Source organism: Gorilla gorilla, chromosome 14 (genome assembly GCF_029281585.2).
Source record: "Gorilla gorilla gorilla isolate KB3781 chromosome 14, NHGRI_mGorGor1-v2.1_pri, whole genome shotgun sequence".
Lineage (NCBI taxonomy): Eukaryota > Metazoa > Chordata > Mammalia > Primates > Hominidae > Gorilla > Gorilla gorilla.
This window is the reverse complement of record NC_073238.2, coordinates 77,902,886-77,926,861: the sequence shown is the minus strand read 5'-3', so window position 1 is coordinate 77,926,861 and position 23,976 is coordinate 77,902,886. Positions and strand designations below refer to the sequence as shown.

Below are 23,976 nucleotides of genomic sequence, written 5' to 3'. Positions count from 1 at the left end.
AGGGCAGCCTGCTTTTATTCCCTTATCTGGCCCCACCCACATCCTGCTGATTGGTCCATTTTACACAGAGCCAGTTGGTCTGTTTTACAGAGAGCTGATTTTGACAGGGTGCTGATTGGTGCATTTACAATCCCTGAGCTAGACAAAAAAGTTCTCCACCTCCTCACTAGATTAGCTAGATACAGAGTGTCCATTGGTGTATTTACAAACCCTGAGCTAGACACAGAGTGCTGATTGGTGCATTTACAAACCTTGAGTTAGATACACAGTGCCAACTGGTGCATTCACAATCCCTTAGCTAGACATAAAGATTCTCCAAGTCCCCACCAGATTAACTAGATACAGTGTGGATTGGTGCATCCACAAACCCTGAGCTAGACACAGGGTGCTGATTGGTGTGTTTACAAACCTTGAGCTAGATACAGAGTGCTGATTGGTGTATTTACAATCCCTTAGCAAGACATAAAGGTTCTCCAAGTCCCCGCTGGACTCAGGAGCCCAGCTGGCTTCACCTTGTGGATCTGGCACAGGGGCCGCAGGTGGAGCTGCCTGCCAGTCCCACCCAGTGTGCCCGCACTCCTCAGCCCTTGGGCGGTCGATGGGACCCGGCGCGGTGGAGCAGAGGGCGGCACTCGTTGGGGAGGCTCAGGCGCAGGAGCCCAGGGCAGTGCAGGGAGACTCAGGCATGGCGGGCTGCAGGTCCCCAGCTCTGCCCTGCAGGGAGGCAGCTAAGGCCTGGCGAGAAATCAAACGCAGCGTCGGTGGGCCAGCACTGCTGGGGAACCCGGCGCACCCTCCGCAGCTGCTGGCCCGGCTGCTAAGCCTCTCACTGCCTGGGGCCCGCCGCTCCGAGTGCCGGGCCGCCAAACTCACGCCCACCCAGAACTCCAGCTGGCCCGCAAGCGCTGCGCTCAGCCCCGGTTCCCGCCCGTGCCTCTCCCTCCATACCTCCCAGCAAGCCGAGGGAGCTCGCTCCGGCCTCGGCCAGTCTAGAGAAGGGCTCCCATGGTGCAGCGGCGGGCTGAAGGGCTCCTCAAGCACGGCCAGAATGGCGCTGAGGCGGAGGAGACGCAGAGAGCGAGTGAGGGCTGCAAGGGCTGCCAGCACAGCACGCTGTCACCTCTCAATGGTACTTATAATGGAGACTCAAAATAGGTAAATACTCATTGTTGGATGTAAGGTTGTTAAGTTTTGATGACTACCATATCAATGAGGTGGGAGGGAGGAGAAATGGGAATAACCCATGTTAAAAACCACTGTCTCTGCTGGTCAGTAGACTTTTTTTTACTTTCTTGAAGAGATACTTTTCAATTTGTGAAAACCATAGCTACGATTTATTGCTGTGTAATATCCCCTTGTGCGGAAGTACTATAGGTTTTCTTACTACAGGTTTTCATACTCTGTGTGAAAGGACTATTTTTAATTTTTTTTTTTTTTTGACAGAGTCTCACTTTGTTGCCCAGAGTTCTAAATTGCTGATGTATATTGTATTTTCATTGATCTGGGGGAAAGTGAGTGAAGCCAAATTCTTACTTCTTCCACTCAAAGGCTGTCTCCTCTATGGAGTTTTTCAAATGCCTATTTGGTTAGGGCAATTATAAATTAAGAAAATGGAAAACAAGTTAAAGGTTTTAGATCGCGGATAGAAGAATGCAAATCTGCATCAGAGTTTTAAAAAGTACTGCACAGAAGAAGACTCCTAATCAGAAAGTAGTTCATAAAAATATTCTGTTATCAAGACATAGCAATAGAGAAAAAGACAAATTACATGCATTTTAACAAATCACATACTTTTCAATTTGACGTTATAACACAGTCTGACATCTCTGAGTACTAAAGAGACAGACAAAAGAATGAAAAATAGATTTAAAAGATGACTCTTGGGCATGAATTATATAAGATGAGACATGGATAAATAATTTTTGCTTAAATCACACACACACAGTGTGTATCACCCAAGTGTCAATGACGAGATTTGTTCTGAGAAATGCGTCATTAGGCAATTTCTTCATTGCACAAACATCATAGAGTGTACGTACACAGACTAACACAATGCAGCCTACTACATGCCTAGGCTGCATGGCACAGCCTATTGTTCCTAGGCTATAAACCTGTACAGAATTTTGTTTTACTGAACACTGTAGGCAATTATAACACATGGTAAGTATTTGTGTATCTAGATATACCTACGCATAGAAAAGGTACAGGAAAAATACACTATAAAAGATAAAAAATTTAAACCTGTATAGGACGTGTACCATGAATGAATCTTGTAGGACTGGAAGTTGTTCTGGGTTAGTCTGTGAGTGAGTGGTGAGTGAATGAACGTGAAGGCCCAGGATATTGTTTTACACTACTGTAGACTTTATAAATGCTTTAATCTTAGGGTACATAAATTTACTTTTAAAATTTATTTTTTTCAATGATAAATTAATCTGGCCAGGTGCGGTGGCTCAAGCCTGTAGTCCCAGCACTTTGGGAGGCAGAGGCGGGGTGGATCACCTGAGGTCAGGAGTTTGAAGCCAGCCTGGCCAACATGGTGAAACCCTCTCTCCACTAAAAATACAAAAATTAGCCAGGTGTGGTGGCGGGTGCTTGTAATCCTAGCTACTAGGGAGGCTGAGGCAGGAGAATCTCTTGAACTCGGGAGGCGGAGGTTGCAGTGAGCTGAGATTGTGCCACTGCACTCCAGCCTGGGCGACAGAGCAAGACTCTGTCTCAAAATAAATAAATAAACAAACAAATAATCTTAGCTTACTTGTAACATTTTTACTTTATTAACTTTTAATTTTTTAACTTTTTCGTTATGTAATAACATAAAGTTGTACAAAAATATACAGCCCTCTTTAAATTCTTATTCTATAAGTGGTTATTTTTAAATTAAAATTTTTTTCTGTTTTTTCTTTTTGAACTGTTGTGTTGAAAACTAACAAACACACGCCCTAGCCTAAGCTTACACAGGTCCAGGATTATTAATGTCACTGTCTTCCATCTCCACATCTTGTCCCACTGGAAGGTCTTCAGGGGCAAGAACACGCATGGAGCTGTCATCCCCTATGATAACAATGCCTTCTGCTGGAATAGCTCCTGAAGGACCTGCATGAGGCTGTTTCACAATTACTTTTTTTTATAAGTAGAAGGCGTCAGTACACTCCAAAATAATAATAAAATATAGTATTTTGTATATCTAAACCTGTAATGTAGTTGTTTATAATTGTTATCAAGTATTATGTACTGTATGTGATTGTAGGTGCTGTACTTTTATACAATAGGTAGTGCAATAGGTTTCTTTACACCAACATCACCCCAAAAAAGTGAGTAATGTGTTGTGCTGTGACAGCTGCACCTTCCTTAGGCAATAGGAATTTTTTTGCTCCATTATAACCTTGTGGAACCACCATTGTATATGTGGTCTGCTGTTCACTGGACATTGTTATGCTGCATATAATTCATGTGTGTGTGTGTGTGTGTGTGTGTGTGTGTGTGTCTGTGTAATTTGTATATACTACCTTCCCTTTGTCTAGTTATAAATTTAGGTTTATGTGGTTTTCACAATTAGACAAGTTTTGTGTTCCCTAATGACTCAATTTTCCCAAAGATCTTGGTGATATTTTCCGTTTTCATGGTAAGAATTCATTGCACAATGTGGATACACAATATTGTTGAACTAAAATCTACAGAGATATACTCAAAAATATGAGAGGATGGAAAATTTTAAATGTCTGCCATCTTCTAGTCATTCTAACATAGACAATAAAAGGTATTTCTGAAATTTGTAAAATTGAAGAGAACATTGTATGATGTTTTATTAACAAAAATTACCTAAAATTAAATAAATTGATAATATATGCTGCCATTAAATATGATGAAATAGCGATCATTTTACAGACAGCTCTTCTTTTTTTAAGGAGTTATCAGTTCACTGCTACATTTCATATAGAAAAATTAAACACATTGCCTTACAAAATGTGATAATTCTGAAAAACTGCTCCTTGAGCTTCACTTTCATGAATTAGGAACAACTATATCTCATTTTAAATAGGACACCATTGTACAATTTGGAAATCCACTATAGAAAACAAATTTCTATATTTATTCTATTTTTCTCAACTGTGATAGAGTACATGAGTATAAATGCATGTGAAATTAATTCAGTCTGTAACACCTTTGAAAGATTTTGGAGTGTTTGAAATATTTACAGCTATCTAGGGCATAATTTGCCTTTTAACATCATAAAAATTTTGCCAAATATATTGATGTTTCTAGTATAATAAGTTCAATTTTATTTCAAAATAGCCAATCTTTACTTTCAGCTTAAGTCCTGGCTTTCATTTCAAATTAGAATTTAAGTGGATAATACTGCATTGTCATAATTTTATCTTAATGCAGTAACATGCTAGTAATTGGTGTCATGTTACTGAAATTATAAAATCTTTTTCTACGACTGTTAATACTAATCCCATTTCTGTAAAAGAGAAGACCTAAATATTAAATTCATCAAGATAAAAGAAGAGTAATGGAAAGGACATTTCTCATTAACGAATTATGAATGGCAAAATTACTAGTGAACACCTCAAAGACTGGCTGGTTCTACTTAAAAGATTTTATTTTTAACTTGAAGAACAGAATGAAATCATCACTTGAAAAATCTCCTAATTCACTCTTCCATGTTTGGAGTACGATATTGGTAGGACTATTTTCAGTACTAACTTCAGCAGCTGGCTGTGAAGCTAAAGGTCAAATAAAACCCCTTAGAAATGTATGTCCCATAACACTTGATTTTTAAATACACATGAGGATTCCACACACCTAGTAAGTTTAGCTTCTGTTCCCCTTAGGACAGAATAGGAAGAAGAGTTTAACTCTGTGTATTGATGTTAAGTATTCTTGCACTGAGGTTGAGGTTGCTAATGAGAAAAGCCCAAGAGTTCATTATAAGTTCTGCCATTAACTACCTGTGTAATTTTGGGGAGGTTACTTAAAAATATGTGCCTCAATTCCCTTATTTGTAAGAAGGAAGATTGAAAGTAACATTTATCTCATAAAACTTAGAAGAATATAATGAGTATGTACATAATCATTCAGAAAAGTGAGTAGTGTATAACTAAGTTAGCATTATCTGTAATGCCTTTGCTGTACCTTGCAATGTGTGGCAGAGCTTATAGGTACAGTCTATTACTAATGAGGATACAATATTAGTAATAGATTAATATAAAGACACATGCAATCTTGTTTGTTACTACCAAATTCCATTGAGTTCCAACAGACACAGTGTAGAATTAGTTAACTAATGAGAGTCCATTTTCTGGCTTTAGTTTCCATTTGTTCTCCTTTCAATGTCTCTTCTATTATTATCCCTCTCTGGTCTCTAAGCAAAGAATACAAATTTCCTATTTCATTATGCACTAGGAGAGTCATTGCACATTCATCTGGAGGGTCTGACATTCCATCTCCGTTGCTCCAGGAATATTTTACTTCTGTTTCCCTCAAGGAGTCCTGGGCCCTCTCCGCCACCTTTTGCACAATATGCGATTGTAAATGTCTGCTTTCTTAACCACCTTGAAGCATTTGTAGCCTATATGACACAGTTTTACCCTTGTACCGAGGGTATCTCTCTATACCACTGATCTCCAAAGGCTAACATGTTGTTGCCCGACATTATCTTAATAACTCAGGCTGTCATTGCAACCATTATTATCCTTAGAAGTAAACATGGATCCTAACCAGTGTACATCAGAGATAGAGTTTGCTCTCAGTAGACCACTACCAGTGCTCATTTTGAAATCACAAATGTTGTAACAAAATGCCACATGAGCTTTATTCTTGTTAGCCTTTCTGTAGGGCAGAGTGTCTTTTTGTCATTTGCTATTATAATTAGCAGCCATATTCACCAGTAGATGCGATACTTAGAGATTAATCACCAATTTAATTACATACTAGGTGAGACACTGTATTAGCTTTTACATCTGCTTCTTTCCACAAGTTTCAAAAATAGTCTGGGCTAGCATTTCTGAAGCCTGCTAATATTGCTTCCACTCCTTCCTTCCCATATTGCTCAGTTTAATAGGACACAAGTTGCTTTTCTCCCCTAGGACCAATGTCTTCTGCTTCACTGCTCAAGAGAGTCTTGGGGCCTGCCAGAGGATCTCAAGCTAAATTAGGTAGAGTTTTCTAAGTTTCCATGCCGGGGTCAGTTTAATGGGGGGCAGAAATAATTCTTGGATTTATATTTATACATTTTTTTTGAAAATGGAAACATTTCTTACACTTAATAAATTATGGCAGGTTTAACACTTATTAAGTGTTGATTTTAACCAGTGTACCTCAAGGTGCTTTTGCAATTTTAATGGTCACTTTTCATTTTTTTCAAAGTCCTCAAAGACATATTGTATAGAGATAGAAATACTTCAAATAATTAACTGTTTTGGCTATTTAAAGAGACTAGGGTTTCAGAAAAGCTATGAGGCAATCTCTTAATCATCACCCACTTTGTAGCAGAGCGCTATAGGAATGTTCTCCCTATCTTTACCAGTAAACAATTAAATAGCACGCACTTCTTCGGTTCCGCTGGGAAACACCTGCTCTCTGCAACTGAGGCTAAGGCATTCCAAATTCAATGAAGGGTGCACTAATTAGTCTCAGTCAATTGGTCCACAGGCTGACTGCTTTTCCCAAATTTCCTTATAGCACTACAGGCTGCTGTTGAAAGCCTTTTCTTGACCATGTTTGGCATGATTCCAGGTTTCTAGCACTATAGATGAATTTGTAAACCCTTGTCTTAGTTTGCCTGGGGTGCTACGAAAAATTATTATATACTAGGTAGCTTAAAACACAAAACATTTTTTATAGTTCTGCAGGCTGGAAGTCCAAGTTTAGAGTGCCAGCATGGTCAGGTTCTTGCTGAAGGGCTTTCTTCCTTGTTGAAGACTCTCTTTTGTTGAAATGACCATCTTCTCATTGTATTCTCACATGGTGTAGAGCAGAGAGAAAGATCATCTCTCTCCTGTATTTTCTCATAAGAGCATGATTCCACTCATGACTCTTCCACCCTCATTACCTACTTACCTCCCAAGGCACAATCTTTAAAAAGTCATTACGTTGAGGTTTTAGGCTTCAACATAAAAATGTTTGAGATACACATACCTTCAGTACCCCTGTTCTTCTATCTTTCTTTAAGGGACAGAAGTTTGAGTTTGTTTGGGGTCCCATTCATTTCTTCCATAAAGGAGAGATGTAAGTGTCTTTAATTCTGACATTGCAGTATTCTAGTCATTTTATATTTTTATCCTCGATGAGAAAGATTACCTAAAACCTTTTCTACTGCCTGGAGTAACTAATTTTTTGTTCTTTTTTCTGAAAGAAAGCATTTATCCTTTCCATTTTCTTTTTTTTTGGATGGTCAAAGATTTAGTTTATGATTCCAATGCATTGTTTACAATGGTAAAGTCTATAAGAATCAACAGTTTCTACTTTTTTCACCACCTTGAAGACCGCATCCTTAAATTTGTAATATAAACATAAAGTTTGTCTCTAGTATATTCCATTCTTAGACTATTTCTATAGTTTATTAAATTCATAGTTAAAATATTGTCCCGTTATGACCATAAATTACTGCCCATCAAATGCTGAGGTTTCAGTACCTCTCTACAATAATGGGCTGAGTCTATTATTGTGTTTCTTTTCCAGGGCTCTTCATGCAGGTTCCAGATTTAATATAAGTAGCATTTTAACAAATAATTTTATAATTTACTAAGAGATTTTCCTGGCTTCTCCAAGACCAATGATTGAAACTTTTTTTATATTTCAAAATCACTAAAAATGTTAATCATAATGTTCTCATCACAAAGAATGCTAAGTATGTGAGGTGACAGATATGCTAATTAGCCTGATGTAACAATTCCAGAATGTATACGTACATCCTAACAGTGTACCCACATACATATATACAAATATTTGTCGATTAAAAATAAAATAAATCTGGGCATGGTGGCTCACGCCTGTAATTTCAGCACTTTGGGAGCCTGAGACAGGTGGATCACATGAGGCCAGGAGTTTGAGACGAGCCTGGCCAACGTAGCAAAACCCTGTCTCTACTAAAAATACAAAAATTAGCTGGGTGTGGTGGTGCACACCTGTAATCCCAGCTGCTCAGGAGGCTGAGGTACAAGAATTTCTTGAACCTGAGAGGTGGAGATTGCAGTGAGCTGAGATCGTATCACTGTACTCCAGCTTGGGAGACAGAGAGAGACTCTGTCTCCAAAAATAAATAAATAAATAAAAATTATAATAAAATAAAATAAAATGTTTTAAAAAATTAAGTTATAGCCCTCAGAATGACCCTTGAGCTTTGCAATAAATACTATTATTGAAAACAATTTTATTTTTAAATGAAAAAAGAAGAAACTGTCTTCATAGATCATCTTCCTATGAAATCCTTTTGTATAAGAAATTTTCTGTGAAGTTTTTATAATTTCCTATGAGATCCTTTGTTTCTTGTTTGCTTTTCTAATACTGCAAAGAAGCAGCCAAGATTTTTCACTGAGTTATCTTTCTATACTCTTTCTACTTTAGCATCTAATTCCATACGTGTATTTAGAGGGCGTTCCTCAAAATATGTCTAGTTCCATTTTTCTGCATAATTATTCTACCATTTTACAAATCTTAGATATGCATTCTTTATTCATTTCTACAATATGCTTTTACATGGATGCCACAAAAACAAATTTAAAACATTTCTAGAGAGTAGAGCCCCTAAATGTATACTACTCACTCATCTTTAAAAATACCCAAATTGTTCAAACCACCATTTTATTTTTAACTGACCACAAACATGCACATGTTCTTACTTTTGTTACCAAATAATCTTTTGGTTCATTTTTAGTCATTTTTGACTAGATTTTTAGAAGTTTCTTTCTTCCCTCATCTTCTTCCAATTCTCCTTGATCAAATGTGTTTGCTTTTACCCTGGGACTCTAGGTCCATCATTAAGAAACTTCAGAAAAACATAAAATGAGATTAAATCATTACGAGTATTCATGCACATATTTATTGCTTCCATAAGAGCTTCTAGAAAGAACTAGCTGTAAGACCAAATTTACTTAGAAAAAATGATCACATCTTTAAAAACTCTTGTGCTACATTGTCCATCAATAGACTCCTTCTCGTGATGTGAAAGTTAAAATTAAAGAACAGGCTAGGCAGAGAGACGATCTTGTTTAATCTTGAAGAAATATCCGCTCCCTGCAAGCCTCTTGAATGGTATTTTCAATTCCTCTTCAAAGTTACACATGAAATATTTATGACACAGGAGGCATTATGTCACTACATAGCCTGTCACTTTATAAGCACAGATTGTGAAGAGTAGTAAAATAAATTGTCTTCAAAGTAATAGCTCCAATAATGAGAATGCCTGAAATTAATTCCATTTTAACTCTTATACTTTATTGTGTATAAATTAGACCATATATCTTTGAGTGTCACTCTTTTCAACTTATTACTATGTTTCATAGAGATACAAAAATGCAACTATTTTGTGGATAAAATATCAAATTTATTTCCAAGGATTATATTGGGGACTTCTGTTCTCCCTCCCTGATATATATTATGCATCTCAATTACATTAAACTACACACTGTTTTCTCTATTTCAGTATATGCCTTTATGATATTTCTTTCATGTCCCTGCTTGGATTGGAAGGGAATAAAGGAAGAGGAGAGGGGAAGATTAAAAAAAAATAATTTTCTGATTTGCTAAGCAAATATGCATTTATATTTTTCTTAAATAACATGAGGAAGCATTAAAAATGAATTAACATTATTTACTACTGCTTAATTTATAAAGGCAAGCTAATAAGCAACACTTAAACTGTTTCTTACGGACAACAAAAATTATCTTTTTCCATTTATCAGTGTAGTTTCTGAGAATCTTTAGACAAAATTCACAGCATATTCTTGTCTAGATGCTTGGGAGTCAACAAGATGAAAAGTATATGAATATTATAAGAATGTGATTATCTCTTGCAGGAATGAATCAAAGCCTGGCATTTACAGCTGTAGAATGAAGGATATATAGATTTAGGATAAACTCAGCCCAGAGTAATGGAATGACAAATGTAATTCTACTAAAAAGATAAAGTTTGAATTCCAGATTTGATACTTACATGATAGGAGGTTACAAAGTAATTGTTTAGGCGGTCTGAGCTTTAATTGTTCTTAAAAATGAGAAAATTGATTATTTCTAAGTTTAATAAAGCATTTAAATTTGTTTATATACTTTTATGACATATAACTTATATAAGCAAATATAATATATGTTACATTTGTTAATATATAAAGTATTTTATTAATAAGTGTATTTATAAAATTATTAATTTTATAAATTTCATAAATTTATAAGGCAAATCATAATTACATATACACGATCTCATTCATATGTTAAAATAGCTTTGGAAATTATATATGCTATAAATGACAACGTGAAGGCTCAGGAATATTGATAGCCTTCTTAGTACCATTTAGCAAGTAAGTCTTGAGAGCAAGCATTCAACTCACAACTCACTACCTCCAGATTGAGACACATTTAGAGGATATCAAACGGTGTCTTCTTTAATGTAAAATGTAAAAATTAGAGAAAACTATAGTATGAGCAGTTTTCTTTCTTTCCTATGCTTTATTTCCTCATGTTTACATTTTAATAAAAACATTGTAGCGTATCAAATAGGAGTGTTATTGACTTTTATCTTTATTGAAATTAATAACTTTTAAAGTCAACTACTTTTTTTTGTTTTTTTATTATACTTTAAGTTTTAGGGTACATGTGCACATTGTGCAGGTTAGTTACATATGTATACATGTGCCATGCTGGTGCGCTGCACCCACTAACTCGTCATCTAGCATTAGGTATATCTCCCAGTGCTATCCCTCCCCCCTCCCCCCACCCCACAACAGTCCCCAGAGTGTGATATTCCCCTTCCTGTGTCCATGTGATCTCATTGTTCAATTCCCACCTATGAGTGAGAATATGCGGTGTTTGGTTTTTTGTTCTTGCGATAGTTTACTGAGAATGATGATTTCTAATTTCATCCATGTCCCTACAAAGGACATGAACTCATCATTTTTTATGGCTGCATAGTATTCCATGGTGTATATGTACCACATTTTCTTAATCCAGTCTATCATTGTTGGACATTTGGGTTGGTTCCCAAAGAAACTACCATCAGAGTGAGCAGGCAACCTAGAAAATGGGAGAAAATTTTTGCAACCTACTCATCTGACAAAGGGCTAATATCCAGAATCTACAATGAACTCAAACAAATTTACAAGAAAAAAACAAACAACCCCATCAAAAAGTGGGTGAAGGACATGAACAGACACTTCTCAAAAGAAGACATTTATACAGCCAAAAAACACATGAAAAAATGCTCATCATCACTGGCCATCAGAGAAATGCAAGTCAACTACTTTTAAGCATTCTATTCAAATATAAAGCTTGTTTAACAGATATAGTACCAAATAATTAATTTTCAAAGAACTAATTTGCTTTTATAATGAAAGTGATGGCTTACATTATTAATGTAATTTATGTGTATAAATAATTTAATGCCAAATTATGTTTTATAGTATGTGTAGATTACATTTTCAAATACCTTGCATTACTTGCAAAATATAGAATATTGTGAAATCACAAAATTTGCAAATAAACATACTGAAAGTAATAGTAAACGGTAGCAATAGGCATATATTATGTAGTGTTATAATGAGAAGGTTAGAGGGAAGTATTTAGAAAGATTTATTCTTCACTAGGTAAATATGGTTGCTTTGATTTATTTAAAATTCTGTGATGAATACTGAAACAAATCTATCTACATGAAAATATTAATTTTTGCTTTTCTGTGTCTTCTACTATCTTATATTCTACAAAAGTCATATGTAAAGTATATAAAATTACCTGCATTCAGGATGGTGAAAAATTTGGGCTGCTTATGAAGGGTAAGTTGTTAAAATCTTACCTGAATTTGTTAAGATTTACTTACTTATTCATTTGCATTTCTTTTTTGGTCATAGTGACAAAAAAAATCAACGAAGTGCACTTTCCAACGGAGCCACATCAGGGTTTGCGCCTGCTGATTATTGTTTTATAAAAAACAATGTATATGTAAAAGATGTTTAGTCCATTATGCTCCTCTTTTTACAGAGATGTGCTTGTAAACATTTTTTAGCTAATTTAGCTGAGCCCCAGGATGTGACATTTACTAAAAACCCAGGATAAAATACTTATGGAGTTAACACATTTGCAACTAGCTTGTCACATTATGAACAAGGAGAAGAAGACAGACAGAAGATAAAAAAGAGAAGATTGTGTTGTCTTTCATAAATAAACACAAAAAATTGTACTGAAAAGACGTAGTGACAATCTTAATATTTACTTTTGAAAATACCTTTAATACAACTGTCAGATACTATTTGAAGTAGCGTTTTTGGTTACTTAAACTTTTCAGATTGTTTTAGATTAGGTTAAAGTACAGTCATGCACTGCATAACAACATTCTGGTCAATGATGGCCCATATGTACAATGAAATCTCATAAGATTATAATAGAGCTGAAAAAATGTCTATTACCTAATGTCATAGGCATCATAAAGTCATAACACAGTGCATTACTCACATGTATGTGGTGATGTTGGTGTAAACAAGCCTATTGTGATGCCACTTTTAAAAAAGTATGGCAGGTAGAATTATGTACATTACATAATACTTGATAATGATAATAAATAACTATGTTACTAGTACATATATTTACTATACTATACATTTTATCATTATTTTAGTATGTATGTCTTGTACTTATTTTTAAAAGTTAACTGTAAAACAGCCTCAGGCAGGTATTCCAGGTACTCAGGAGATATTCCAGAGGAAGCCATTTTTATCATAGGAGATGACAGCTCTATGAATGTTACTGCCCCTGAAGACCTACCAGTGGGACAAGATATGGAGGTGGAAGACAGTGATATTGATAATACTGACCCGGTATATGCCTAGGCCAAAATGTGTGTTTGTGTATTAGTCTTTAACAAAAAATTTATAAAGCAGAAAAAGAAAATTTAAAAACATAAAAATAGAAAGCTTACAGAATAAAGATATAAATAGGGGAATATATTTTTACACAGCTGTACATTGTATTGTTTTTTTAAACGTAATGTTATTACCAAACAGTTAAAATGTTAAAAAATAGTTTATAAAGTGAAAAAAGTTACAGTATGCTAATGATAACTTATCATGATAGAAAAAAAAATCTTATTTATTTATTTATTTTTTTGAGATGGAGTCTCACTCTGTTGCCCAGGCTGGAGTGCAGTGGCACAATCTCAGCTCACTGCAACCTCCGCCTCCTGAGTTCAAGCGATTTCCATCCTCAGCCTCCCGAGTAGCTGAGACTACAGGCACGTGCCACCATGCCTGGCTAATTTTTTGTATTTTTAGTAGAGACGGGCTTTCACCATGTTAGCCAGGATGGTTTCGAACTCCTGACCTTGTGATCGCCCCCCCCCCTCCCTCGGCCTCCCAAAGTGCTGGGTTTACAGGCGTGAGCCACCGCGCCCAGTTGAAAAATATTATTTTATAAATTTAGTATAGCCTAAGTTTACAGCATTTATAAAATCTGCAGTAATAGCATACAGTAATGACTTAGGCCTTCACATTTACTTATCACTTAACTTACTGACTCACCCACAGCAACTTCGAGACCTGCAAGCTCCACTTACGGTACATGTCCTATACAGGTACCATTTTTGATCTTTTATACCTAATTTTTACTAAACCTTTCCTATGTTTAGATATATAAATAATTATCATTATGTTACAGTTGCCTACAGTATTTAGTAAAGTAACATGCTGTACAGGTTTGTAGCCTAGGAGCAATAGGTTATACCATACAGCCTACGTGTGTAGTAGACTATACCACCTAAGTTTGTGTAAGTACATTCTATGATGTTTGTACAATCATAAAAATCATTTAATGATGCATTTATCAGACAGGAATGATACATTCCTGTCTTTACGAGACACATAACTGTAAATTCTCTAAAAACATGGATAAAGAAGTATCTTTCCTTATTTTTAATTGGGATAATTTTTTGATATTTAATTTGTACTTTTTAAAAACAATATCTATATTCACAAAATAGAAACTAGCTTCAGAAACATTTCCTATTGATAACACATTTTATCTATTAGTTTAAAAAATATTTGACTTTTTTTAACTACAATTTGTAATATTTTCAGGACTTTTTGTGAAACACCCATGAGATAATATTTTGCTTATCACTTCACTGAAAACGCTTAGGGGACATCAATATCAAATATCCAAAGGAGTAAACAGCATTGTAATATAGTATTGCATATAAAAATATGAACAAGTGGTCGGGCACGATGGCTCACATCTGTAATCTCAGAACTTTGGAAGGCCAAGATGGGTGGATCACCTGAGGTCAGGAGTTTGAGACCAGCCTGGCCAACATGGTGAAACCCCATCTCTACTAAAAATATAAAAACTAGCTGGGTGTGGTGGTGCGCGCCTGTAGTCCCAGCTACCCAGGAGGCTGAGGAAGGAGAATAGCTGGAACCTGGGAGGCAGAGGTTGCAGTGAGCCGAGATTGCACCATTGCACTCCAGCCTGGGCAGCGAAACTCCATCTCAAAAAAAAAACAAAACAAAACAAATATATATATATATGAACAAGTATTAAATGATAGTGATAAAGAGTTCTGGGTGTGAGTAAAGTGAGATTATTTATGCAATGTCTGAGTGCTTCTATTTGTCTAATGTTCAATAATATTAACTATGAAACAGGACAAATATTACTTTTCATTTCACTAATTATCAAGACTAATTTTCAGAGATTTTTCAATATGTATATTAAGAAAGTTACTGGAAGAAATAGTTTCCAAAATCCATCAGCTATGTCTTTCCTCATTTACTAGAGATAATGCCTAGATATTTTGGAACAATCAAAAATTTAATCAGTTTGGAATATTTATACAGATATTGTAGAACCTCATCATTTCTACTGATGGATCAACAATTTTTTAAATTGAATGAGTACAGAATATTTAATTGTTGCAGTTGATTTAAATTTAAGACCTTACTATTTATTGTAGGGACTAATATTAAATTAAGAGGCTAAATTATCCTTGTTGAAAATAAAATCTCTCTCCCCCACCTATTCTGTAGAACATTTACTGTAGAAAACTTAAAATTCTAAGTACTTCTTCCCCTCTTTGAAATACATGTAAATGTTTCTAAAAACTAGATTGGCCGTTTGTAAATTGTATAACTCAGGAATATCTTTTCTAGGGACCTAGGAGAGATCTTTGAATTGTAATCATGAAGGGAGATAACTCCACTACATTTCACTTTCTCCGGTATGATTAGAGTCTAACTTTTGTAGCCTTTTACTCTAAGTTTGAAAACTGTCTTCTCTCATAAAGATACGAGAAGTTTGTTTTTCATCTAGGTAAAGCCAATTAGCTAACACAGAAGGTCACCTCAATTACCAGGTAATGTTAGAATGAACTACGATTGACAAATGGTGCTGTCAAATCCTCTTACTTGAGGAGTAATTATTGTTTATCTTAAGGACGTGTACGAAATGGGCTATAGCTGCTTAGCTATATAGTTTGAGTATTTTTGTTTGTTTGTTTGTGCAATACTTTAACTTTGGAAATGAGAAAATATTTATATATTTCTGCAGTTAGGGGTTTCTGAGTAATTCTTACTGAAACTTGAAAACTGCACAGAAAAACAAGCCTTGAAAGTTCATTTAAGACTGAGTATATAAAGAGAGAACCCCAGAGATAGTTAACTCTCCTGAGTTTTGCATTTCTATTGCAAGGAGTGATGAGATCCTGTGGATACGTTCTTGGGTGACAAAGTTGGCAACTCTGGTTTTATCTTTTCCCTGGGGAGATTTATTTATGTACTAAACAGAATAGGAAACCAAGGATTTTTCCCATTATGTTTCAAAGAAATTTTCTCAGATAAGAAGGTACAGCTGTCTCTTTCTCCTATGTATACATAGAAAAATTATTTTGTGGTTGTCTCTTGACTATGATATAGAACCTAAAAGTATAGGGTGTTAACTGGATTTCGTCATGTCACTCCAGAGGTAAGAACTGGGACACGGGTTATGAAGATATTATTTCCTCCAAGGAAGGAAAAATAAACTGTTCTGCTCCATAAACATTGTGTATATTGAGAATAATGTTAATAAATATAGATATTAAAAACAAAGTTTTATGAATATGATTTGTGCTTATTCTATGAGTAAATATCTATGTATGACTAGGTTATTTTATTTTTAGTAAGTCTACAGAAATGTTTAGCAATAGTGTAAAATATATGGATAATAATTGTTATTGAAACAAATATGGAATTGCAATAACATTTTCAAAATGCATTTGTGTAAGTTATTTTTTAATAGCAATCATAAAAATTTAACATAGCATTTTAAACTTTACAAAAGACATTCAATTAGTTATAAGTTTAAATTATTTTCATTTTTATTCTTAACTTCTCATACCCTGAAGAGACCAAAGGGAAAGCTTAGAAAGATATAAAGAATATTATTGAGGTTTTGAACCTCAAAATAATTAAAAAAATTACACATATAATATGCATCAAGCTGTGCATCTGGTTTATATAGCTTAATTAACTTGAAAACAAATGTTTTAATTAATATTATTTTGTAATATGTTTATTTCTTTTATTTGAAGATGAAGCTGTCTATATTTGCCTGGAGATATGACTAAAATAGCACAGATCAGCTTCTGCTTTGGAATTCCTTAGGCATAAGATATACATTTGTAACTAAGATAGCATTTTATGATGTGCATCTTTTTTTTTTCTTTTCTGTCTGTATGCTGTATTTTTCCAGATGGTTTTATTCTTATAGCCCTAGGAAAAAGACAAGGCAGGCCATTGTTGGATATGATTTGCTTATCAAACACTTCCTTTTCTAGTTGTCTCTTCCAAAATCTTAAATAATTGGGGATATTTGGAGGGTATTCTTCTCCTTTTGCTCAAACTGAGGATTAAGATTCTAGTTTCAGGCCGTTTTCCTTTATTTCTCCCTCAGCATGACATTAGTTAATAGTATTTATTGTACCTGTAAGATAACTAGGTTCAGGGAGTTGGGAAAAGAGAGGATTGAGTAATAGAATGTGGAATTCTAGCAGAACACCTTAAAGTCCTTACTTTTTCTGCTTTTCCTTGCAGTTTCTTTAGCCTCTTCTATCTCCTTTAATGCCTCAATCTTTTGTTACCTACCTGTGGAATTGAGGGTGGGAGGCCATGTATGCAGACTCCATGTGTGTCCCCAAGTGTCTCTCTCTTACAACCTGCCTGGACACTCTACTGTGATGAATTTCTAAACTGAGGATAAAAATTCCATCACCTAAATTATTTTGAGTATTCTTAAAATAATTCTTAATTTTTAATATTATTTATTTTACTTTTATACAAGTTTAATTTATATAGAGTGGTGTGCACACATTTTAAGTATACAACTTAGTTCTTTTTTACATATATTTATAGATCTCAAAAATCCACTCAGTTCAAGATATAGAACATTTTCATAACCTCAGATAGTTCCTATATTCCCTATTCCAATCAATGCTTCCACTGTATCCCCATCTCACAGAAATATCTATTCTGATTCCTGTCTCTGGTTTAATGATGAGGAGAATTAAAGCCATTTCCCCTCCTTGCCTCATAATGCAAGTAACTGCCTAAAACACTGTGATAAGAGATTGCAAGATATTTCTCTTTGGAAAATAAAGCAACCTAGGTAGATGACTTATTGAAAATAATATTTTTGGTCTATTTTTCAAAAAGTGGCTGACTATCCAGTTTTTCTATAAAGAGCTCTTGATAGAGAGTTTAAACCAATGCACACAGAAGTGCAAGTAAATTATGTTTTCAAGGGTTTTTATCATATGAGAAACAAAATTAATAGAACAACAGAAAAAAGAAAACATAAATGAAATAAAACAGAGAGCATGCCAAGAAAACAGGAAGTAAGATAAAAACAACTTCATAAAATAGATTATCTTTATAAAATGGGAAATTTAATCAGATATATAAGAAAAGACACAGAATCTATCATGTAAGAATAGAATACTATATAAAAAATCAGTTAAAAGAACAAATCAGAATTATAGGAAATACTAAGCAAGTGTTTGTACCAATGGAAATCAATGAGAGTAGATAATGTTTTTTTAAAAATCTCAAAAAATATAAGAAAAATTTACAAAGAATAATTATTTGAAATACATATCAATTCAGGGGTTCTACATTTGACTGATCGTTTCCCAAAATGAGAGAACAGAGAAAATCATAAGTAATAAATGATTAAAATCATAGGTGCTGATGGATGTGAATCTGCAGATAAATGTCCTCTGAGTGTGCAGACCTGCTAATGTGGCAACATCCAGACTGAGACACATTACTGTGTGCTTTTAGAGACTATAAAATAAATAAACTATCTTTAAAACTTTTAGAGAGGAAATGGGAAACACACCAAAAAAGAGATGTTGATGAGAGATTATATGAAGAAACATTGAGAAGTAATGGCATGAGTCATTGCAGAATAAGAAAAATGGAAAAATGTCTTTAAATATCTGAGTATAACTGATGAATGTTAGCAGGAAACTTAAGACTCTGGCTGTAAAACTAGACAGAAATAGAGGAATCACAAGACAGGGGTCTTGTGAGCTGAAGGAAGACTTCTATGTTCTGTGTGTACATTTGCATGTTCTGTCGTTTTGTAGTTGTTGTTTGTGGAAAGAAGGAAGATTGAGATGTTCAAGCATTTATAAACTATGTAAAAAAAAAAGTGACGTTGTGGTGGATAGCAGGTAGTGTACTGTACCCTGTCATTTAATTTCTCTTTCTTTCTTTCTTTTTTCTTTCTTTCTTCTTTCTTTCTTTCTCTTTCTTTCTTTCTTATTTCTTTCCCTTCCTTCCTTCCTCCCTTCCTTCCATCCTTCCTTCCTTTCCTCCCTCTGTGGGTTTGTCATACATGGCTTTTATTACATTAAGGTATGTCCCTTGTATGCCAATTTTGCTGAGCATTTTAATCATAAAGGGATGCTGGATTTTGTCTAATGATTTTTCTACATCTATTGAGATAATCATGTGATTTTTGTTTTTAAGTCTGTTTATGTGGTGTATCACATTTATTGACTTATGTATGTTAAACCATCCCTGCATCCCTGGTATGAAATCCACTTGATCATGGTGGATTATATTTTTGATAGGTTGTTTGATTCACTCAAAAAAATTTAAAAAAACAGTAGATGTTGGCGTGGATACAGTTATCATGGAATGTAAACTGGTGGGAATGTAAACTCATACAACCACTATGAAATACAGTGTGGAGATTCCTTAAAGAACTAAAATTAGAACTATCATTTGATCCAGCAATCCCACTACTGGATATCTACCCAGAGGAAAATAAGTCATTATAAGGAAAAGATACTTGCACAATTGCAAAATCATGGAACCAACCCAAATGCCCATCAATCGAGTGGAAAAAAGAAATTATGATGTGTATATATACATATATATATAATGGAATACTACTCAGTCATAAAAATGAATGAGTCAGTGGCATTGCTGTGACATGGATGAGACTGGAGACTATTATTTTAAGTGAAGTAACTCAGAAATGGAAAACCAAACATCGTATGTTCTAGCTGATGTGTGCAAGCTAAGCTATGAGGATGCAAAAGTATAAGGATAAAACAATGGACTTTGGGGACTTGGGGGGAAGGGTAGAAGTGGGGCGAGAAATAAAAGACTACAAATAGGTTGCAATGTATACTGCTCTGGTGATGGGTGCAGCAAAACCTCACAAATCACCACTGAAGAACAACTTACTCATGTAACCAAACACCACCTGTACCCCAATAAAATATGGAAAAAAAAAGAATGAAGCTTAAGAGCCTCTGCCTGGATTTCAGAGGATATATGGAATATCTTCGGTGTCCAGGCAGAAGTCTGCTTCAGGGTTGGAGCTCTCACAGAGAACCTCTACTGGAGCAGTGTGGAAGGAAAATGTGGTTAAGAGCTCCCCGAAGTCCCCACTGGGGCACCTCCTAGTTAAGCTTCAATAAAAGGGCCACCATCCTCCAGACCCCCACATAGTAAATCTACCAGCAGCTGGTACCCTGAGTTTGGAAAAGCTGCATGTACTCAACAACCTGTGAGAGCAGCCTCTGGGGATGAACACTGCAAAGCCACAGGGGCAGAAGTACTCTTTGGATTCCCTTTATTTCTTTCTTGTCTGATAGCTGTGGCTAGGACTTCCAGTACTATGTTGAAGAGGAGTGGTGAGAGTGGGCATCCTTGTCTTGGTCCAGTACTCTCAGGGAATGCTTTCAACTTTTCCCCATTCAGTATTATGTTGGCTGTGGGTTTGTCATACATGACTTTTATTACATTAAGATATGTCCTTAATGTAAGGTGGGCCTTGGGAGCCCACCCATTGCATCAGTGTGTCCTGGGTGTTGAACATAGAGTCAAAGGAGATTATTGTAGAGCTTTAAGATTTAATGACTGCCCTACTGGGTTTTGGACTTTCCAGGACTTTTAGCCAATTCCTTTTGCCTAATTTCTCCCTTTTGGAATGGGAAGGTTTACCCAATGCTGGTGCCTCATTGTATCTTGGAAGTAACTAACTTGTTTTTTTATTTTATGGGCTCATATGTGGAAGTGACTTGCTTTGTCTCAGGTGAGACTTCTGACTTTGGACTTTTGAGTAAATGTTTGAATGAGTTAAGACTTTAGGGGATTATTTGGAAGGCATGATTGTGTTTTGAAATGTGAGAACATAAGATTTATGAGGGGCCAGGACCGGAATGATATAGTTTGGATGTGTGCCCCTACCCAAATCTCATATTGAAGTGTAATCCCCAATGTTGGAGGTGGGGCTTGCTGGGAAGTATTTGGGCCATGGGGGAAGACTTCTTATCTTGACTCACTGCAACCTCCACCTATGGGGTTCCAGAGATTCTCGTGCCTCAGTCTCCTGAGTAGCTGGGACTACAGGTGTGTGCCACCATGCCTGGCTAATTTTTGTATTTTTAGTGGAGTCAGAGTTTCGCCATGTTGCCCAGGCTGGTCTGAAACTCTTGACCTCAAGTGATCTGCCCGTCTTGGCCTCTCAAAGTGCTGAGATTACAAGTGTGAGACACTGTGCCCGGCAGAGACTTCTTATAAATGGGTTAGCACCATTTCCCTCGTTATTGTCCTCATGATAGTGAGTTATTTCTCATGAGATCTGATTATTTAATAGTGTATAGCACCTCTCCCCTTAATCTCTTGCTCCTGCTTTCACCGTGTGATATGCCAGCTCTTGCTTCACCTTCTGCCATGATTGTAAGCTTCCTGAGACCTCCCCAGAAGCAGATTCTGCTATGCTTCCTGTATAGCCTGAAGAACTTTGAGCCAATTAAAACTATTTTCTTTATAACTTATTCAGTATCAGGCCTTTCTTTATAGCAATGCAAGAATGGACTAATATATATCCTTATGTAAATTCTACCTTGTATATATTGCATTAGTTTTTAAGTAAGTTCTAATATCAAGCAACAAAATTCCTCAATTTTATTTTCCAAATAATGTTGACTATTCTAAGTTCTTTGCATTTTTATGTAATTTTATAATCAGCTTTACAATTCCTATATGAAAAAAGTATGCTGGGATTTGTATTGGAACTGTGGTTGATTTATGGATGACTTTCAAAAAAGTTGACACGTAACAATACTAAATTAAATTGAATTAGGCCTAAAGCTGCCTCTGCATTTTGCATTTCTTCATAGTGAACTGAAACCTAACTATTGTGCAAACAAACTGCAACCTAACTTGAGTGTATACTCTTATAACAAATAGCTGAGTCTCAGTCAATCACAGCAGTTGAGCTTCAGCCAAACTCAGGCTCCCAACTGATCAGACTATGTCTATATAACACAAATATCTCATTAGATGATACCCATAAAGGTAAAAAATTCAGCTGTAACCAATCCAGCTGTTCCTATATCTCACTTGCTTTTTCTGTCTATGAATGCTACCTGTAAAACTGTCTGGAGCTTTCTGAACTTTTCCTAGTTTTGAGTACTGCCCCATTCATAAATCATTCTTTGCTCAAATGAACACTGCTAAATAAAATTTGTCTACAGTTTTTCTTTTAACAACAATGTTAAGTCTTCTCATTCAAAAACATGGTTTGTCTCTTCATTAATTCATGCCTTCCTTAATTTATTCAACAATGTCTTCAGTATATTAGGTTTGTGTAAGTTTTAATACGTTTATTTCTCAAGATTTCTTATTTACTGAGAATGTGAAAATATATTTTATTTACTTTTCCAATTGTTTCTTGCTAGTATGTAAAAATATAATTTTATAAATTGCCTTTTTATTTTGGAGTATTCCAAATGTTATTATGTCTCAGAGCTTCTCTGTACTTTCATTAACATTTTTTACATAGACAATAATCTTTAATTATTATTTTTTCTTTTTTTATACTCAACATTTAGTTTATCTTTTTCTTGTTTCCTTTCATAGACTACAGTATTTGGAAAATTAAGTATATATTGGTGAGAAAAGAAAATTTTTTTTTTTACAAGAACATACTATACCACCTGGGTTTGTCCTTAATAAAGTTGAGGACGTTTTCTTTTATTCCTAGTCTGCTGAGAACATTTTCCATGAATTATTAGTACACGTTTGGCTGAAGTATTCTTGCACAATGAAAAGTTGCATGGACCTGCAAAAGTCTTAAACTCTAACACTTGGAAAAATTAAATTTATTGAGGGTATGCTCTCAGATGTTTCTAAGGAGGAAAAAAGCATACTTTTGGAATATTGAAGGAAAGATGAATACTTGTCTATAATGTAGTATCTCAGAGTATTAAGAACTTATGTAAACATCCTCATGACCAGACATGTAAAATAATTTTGGAATAAAACATTGTACCTGATGTCGATACCACAGTAAGGATAGTAAAGATATATACTAAGTATAGTTGAAGTTGACTTTCTTTTAAAGTGCTTATCTTTCAATTGTGGTATAGAAATAATATGTATTCAAAATTCAATGGATCTTACTATTTGCAACAAAGAAATATTATATTGACTGCAGAAGAGAAGCTTTTTCCTCATTGTTAAAGAATTATCCTACATAAATATTCCTTATAAGGGTAGAGTCTGAGAAGAGAAACACATATAAAAATCCTACTTGATGCAGAAAAATGGTATTTTACATAATTACACATACATTTATAATAAAATCTCTTAGAAACCTAGAAATCAATGTGGCTTTCCTGAATATGATAAAGGAAATTTATAAAAGAACTGTAGATAATATCATATTCAGTGAATATGAATGATTTCCTCCCAACATTGGCATTAAGAAAATATTTTTGATTTTATTATTTCTGTGTCCAGAGTTTGTTCCTTCCAGTGGGTTCGTGGTCTCACTGACTTCTAGAATGAAGCCGCAGACCCTCGCGGTGAGTGTTACAGCTCTTAAAGATGGTGCAGACCCAAAGAGTAAGCAGCAGCCAGATTTATTGTGAAGAATGAACAAACTTTCCACAGCATGAAAGGGGACTGGGGCAGGTTGCCGCTGCTGGCTGGGGTGGCCAGCTTTTATTCCCTTATTTGTCCCCACCCATGTCCTGCTGATTGGTCCATTTTACAGAGTGCTGATTGGTCCCTTTTACAGAGCGCTGAGTGGTCCATTTTACAGTGTGCTGAATGGTCCATTTTACAGGGTGCCGATTGGTCCATTTTACAAACCTCTAGCTAGTCACAGAGTGCTGATTGGTGCATTTTTACAGAGTGCTGATTGGCACATTTTACAAACCTGTAGCTAGCCACAGAGCACTGATTGGTGCATTTTACAAACCTCTTGTAAGGC

General features: G+C 35.2%; 1 protein-coding gene across 2 annotated transcripts in view; it reads left to right on the top strand.

The window, feature by feature from the left end:
• Nucleotides 1-503: 503 nt before the first annotated feature.
• LOC129526297 (uncharacterized) overlaps nucleotides 504-23,976 on the top strand; it is a 62,149-nt gene continuing 38,676 nt past the window's right edge. Inside the window, exon 1 of one of the 2 annotated variants that reach the window (XM_063697664.1) lies at nucleotides 504-1,155. In XM_063697664.1, the coding sequence (XP_063553734.1) occupies nucleotides 599-1,155 (557 nt within the window). In that variant the 5' untranslated portion in view covers nucleotides 504-598. The remainder of the gene's footprint in view (nucleotides 1,156-23,976) is intronic. The other variant, XM_055360019.2, reaches the window with a different exon arrangement.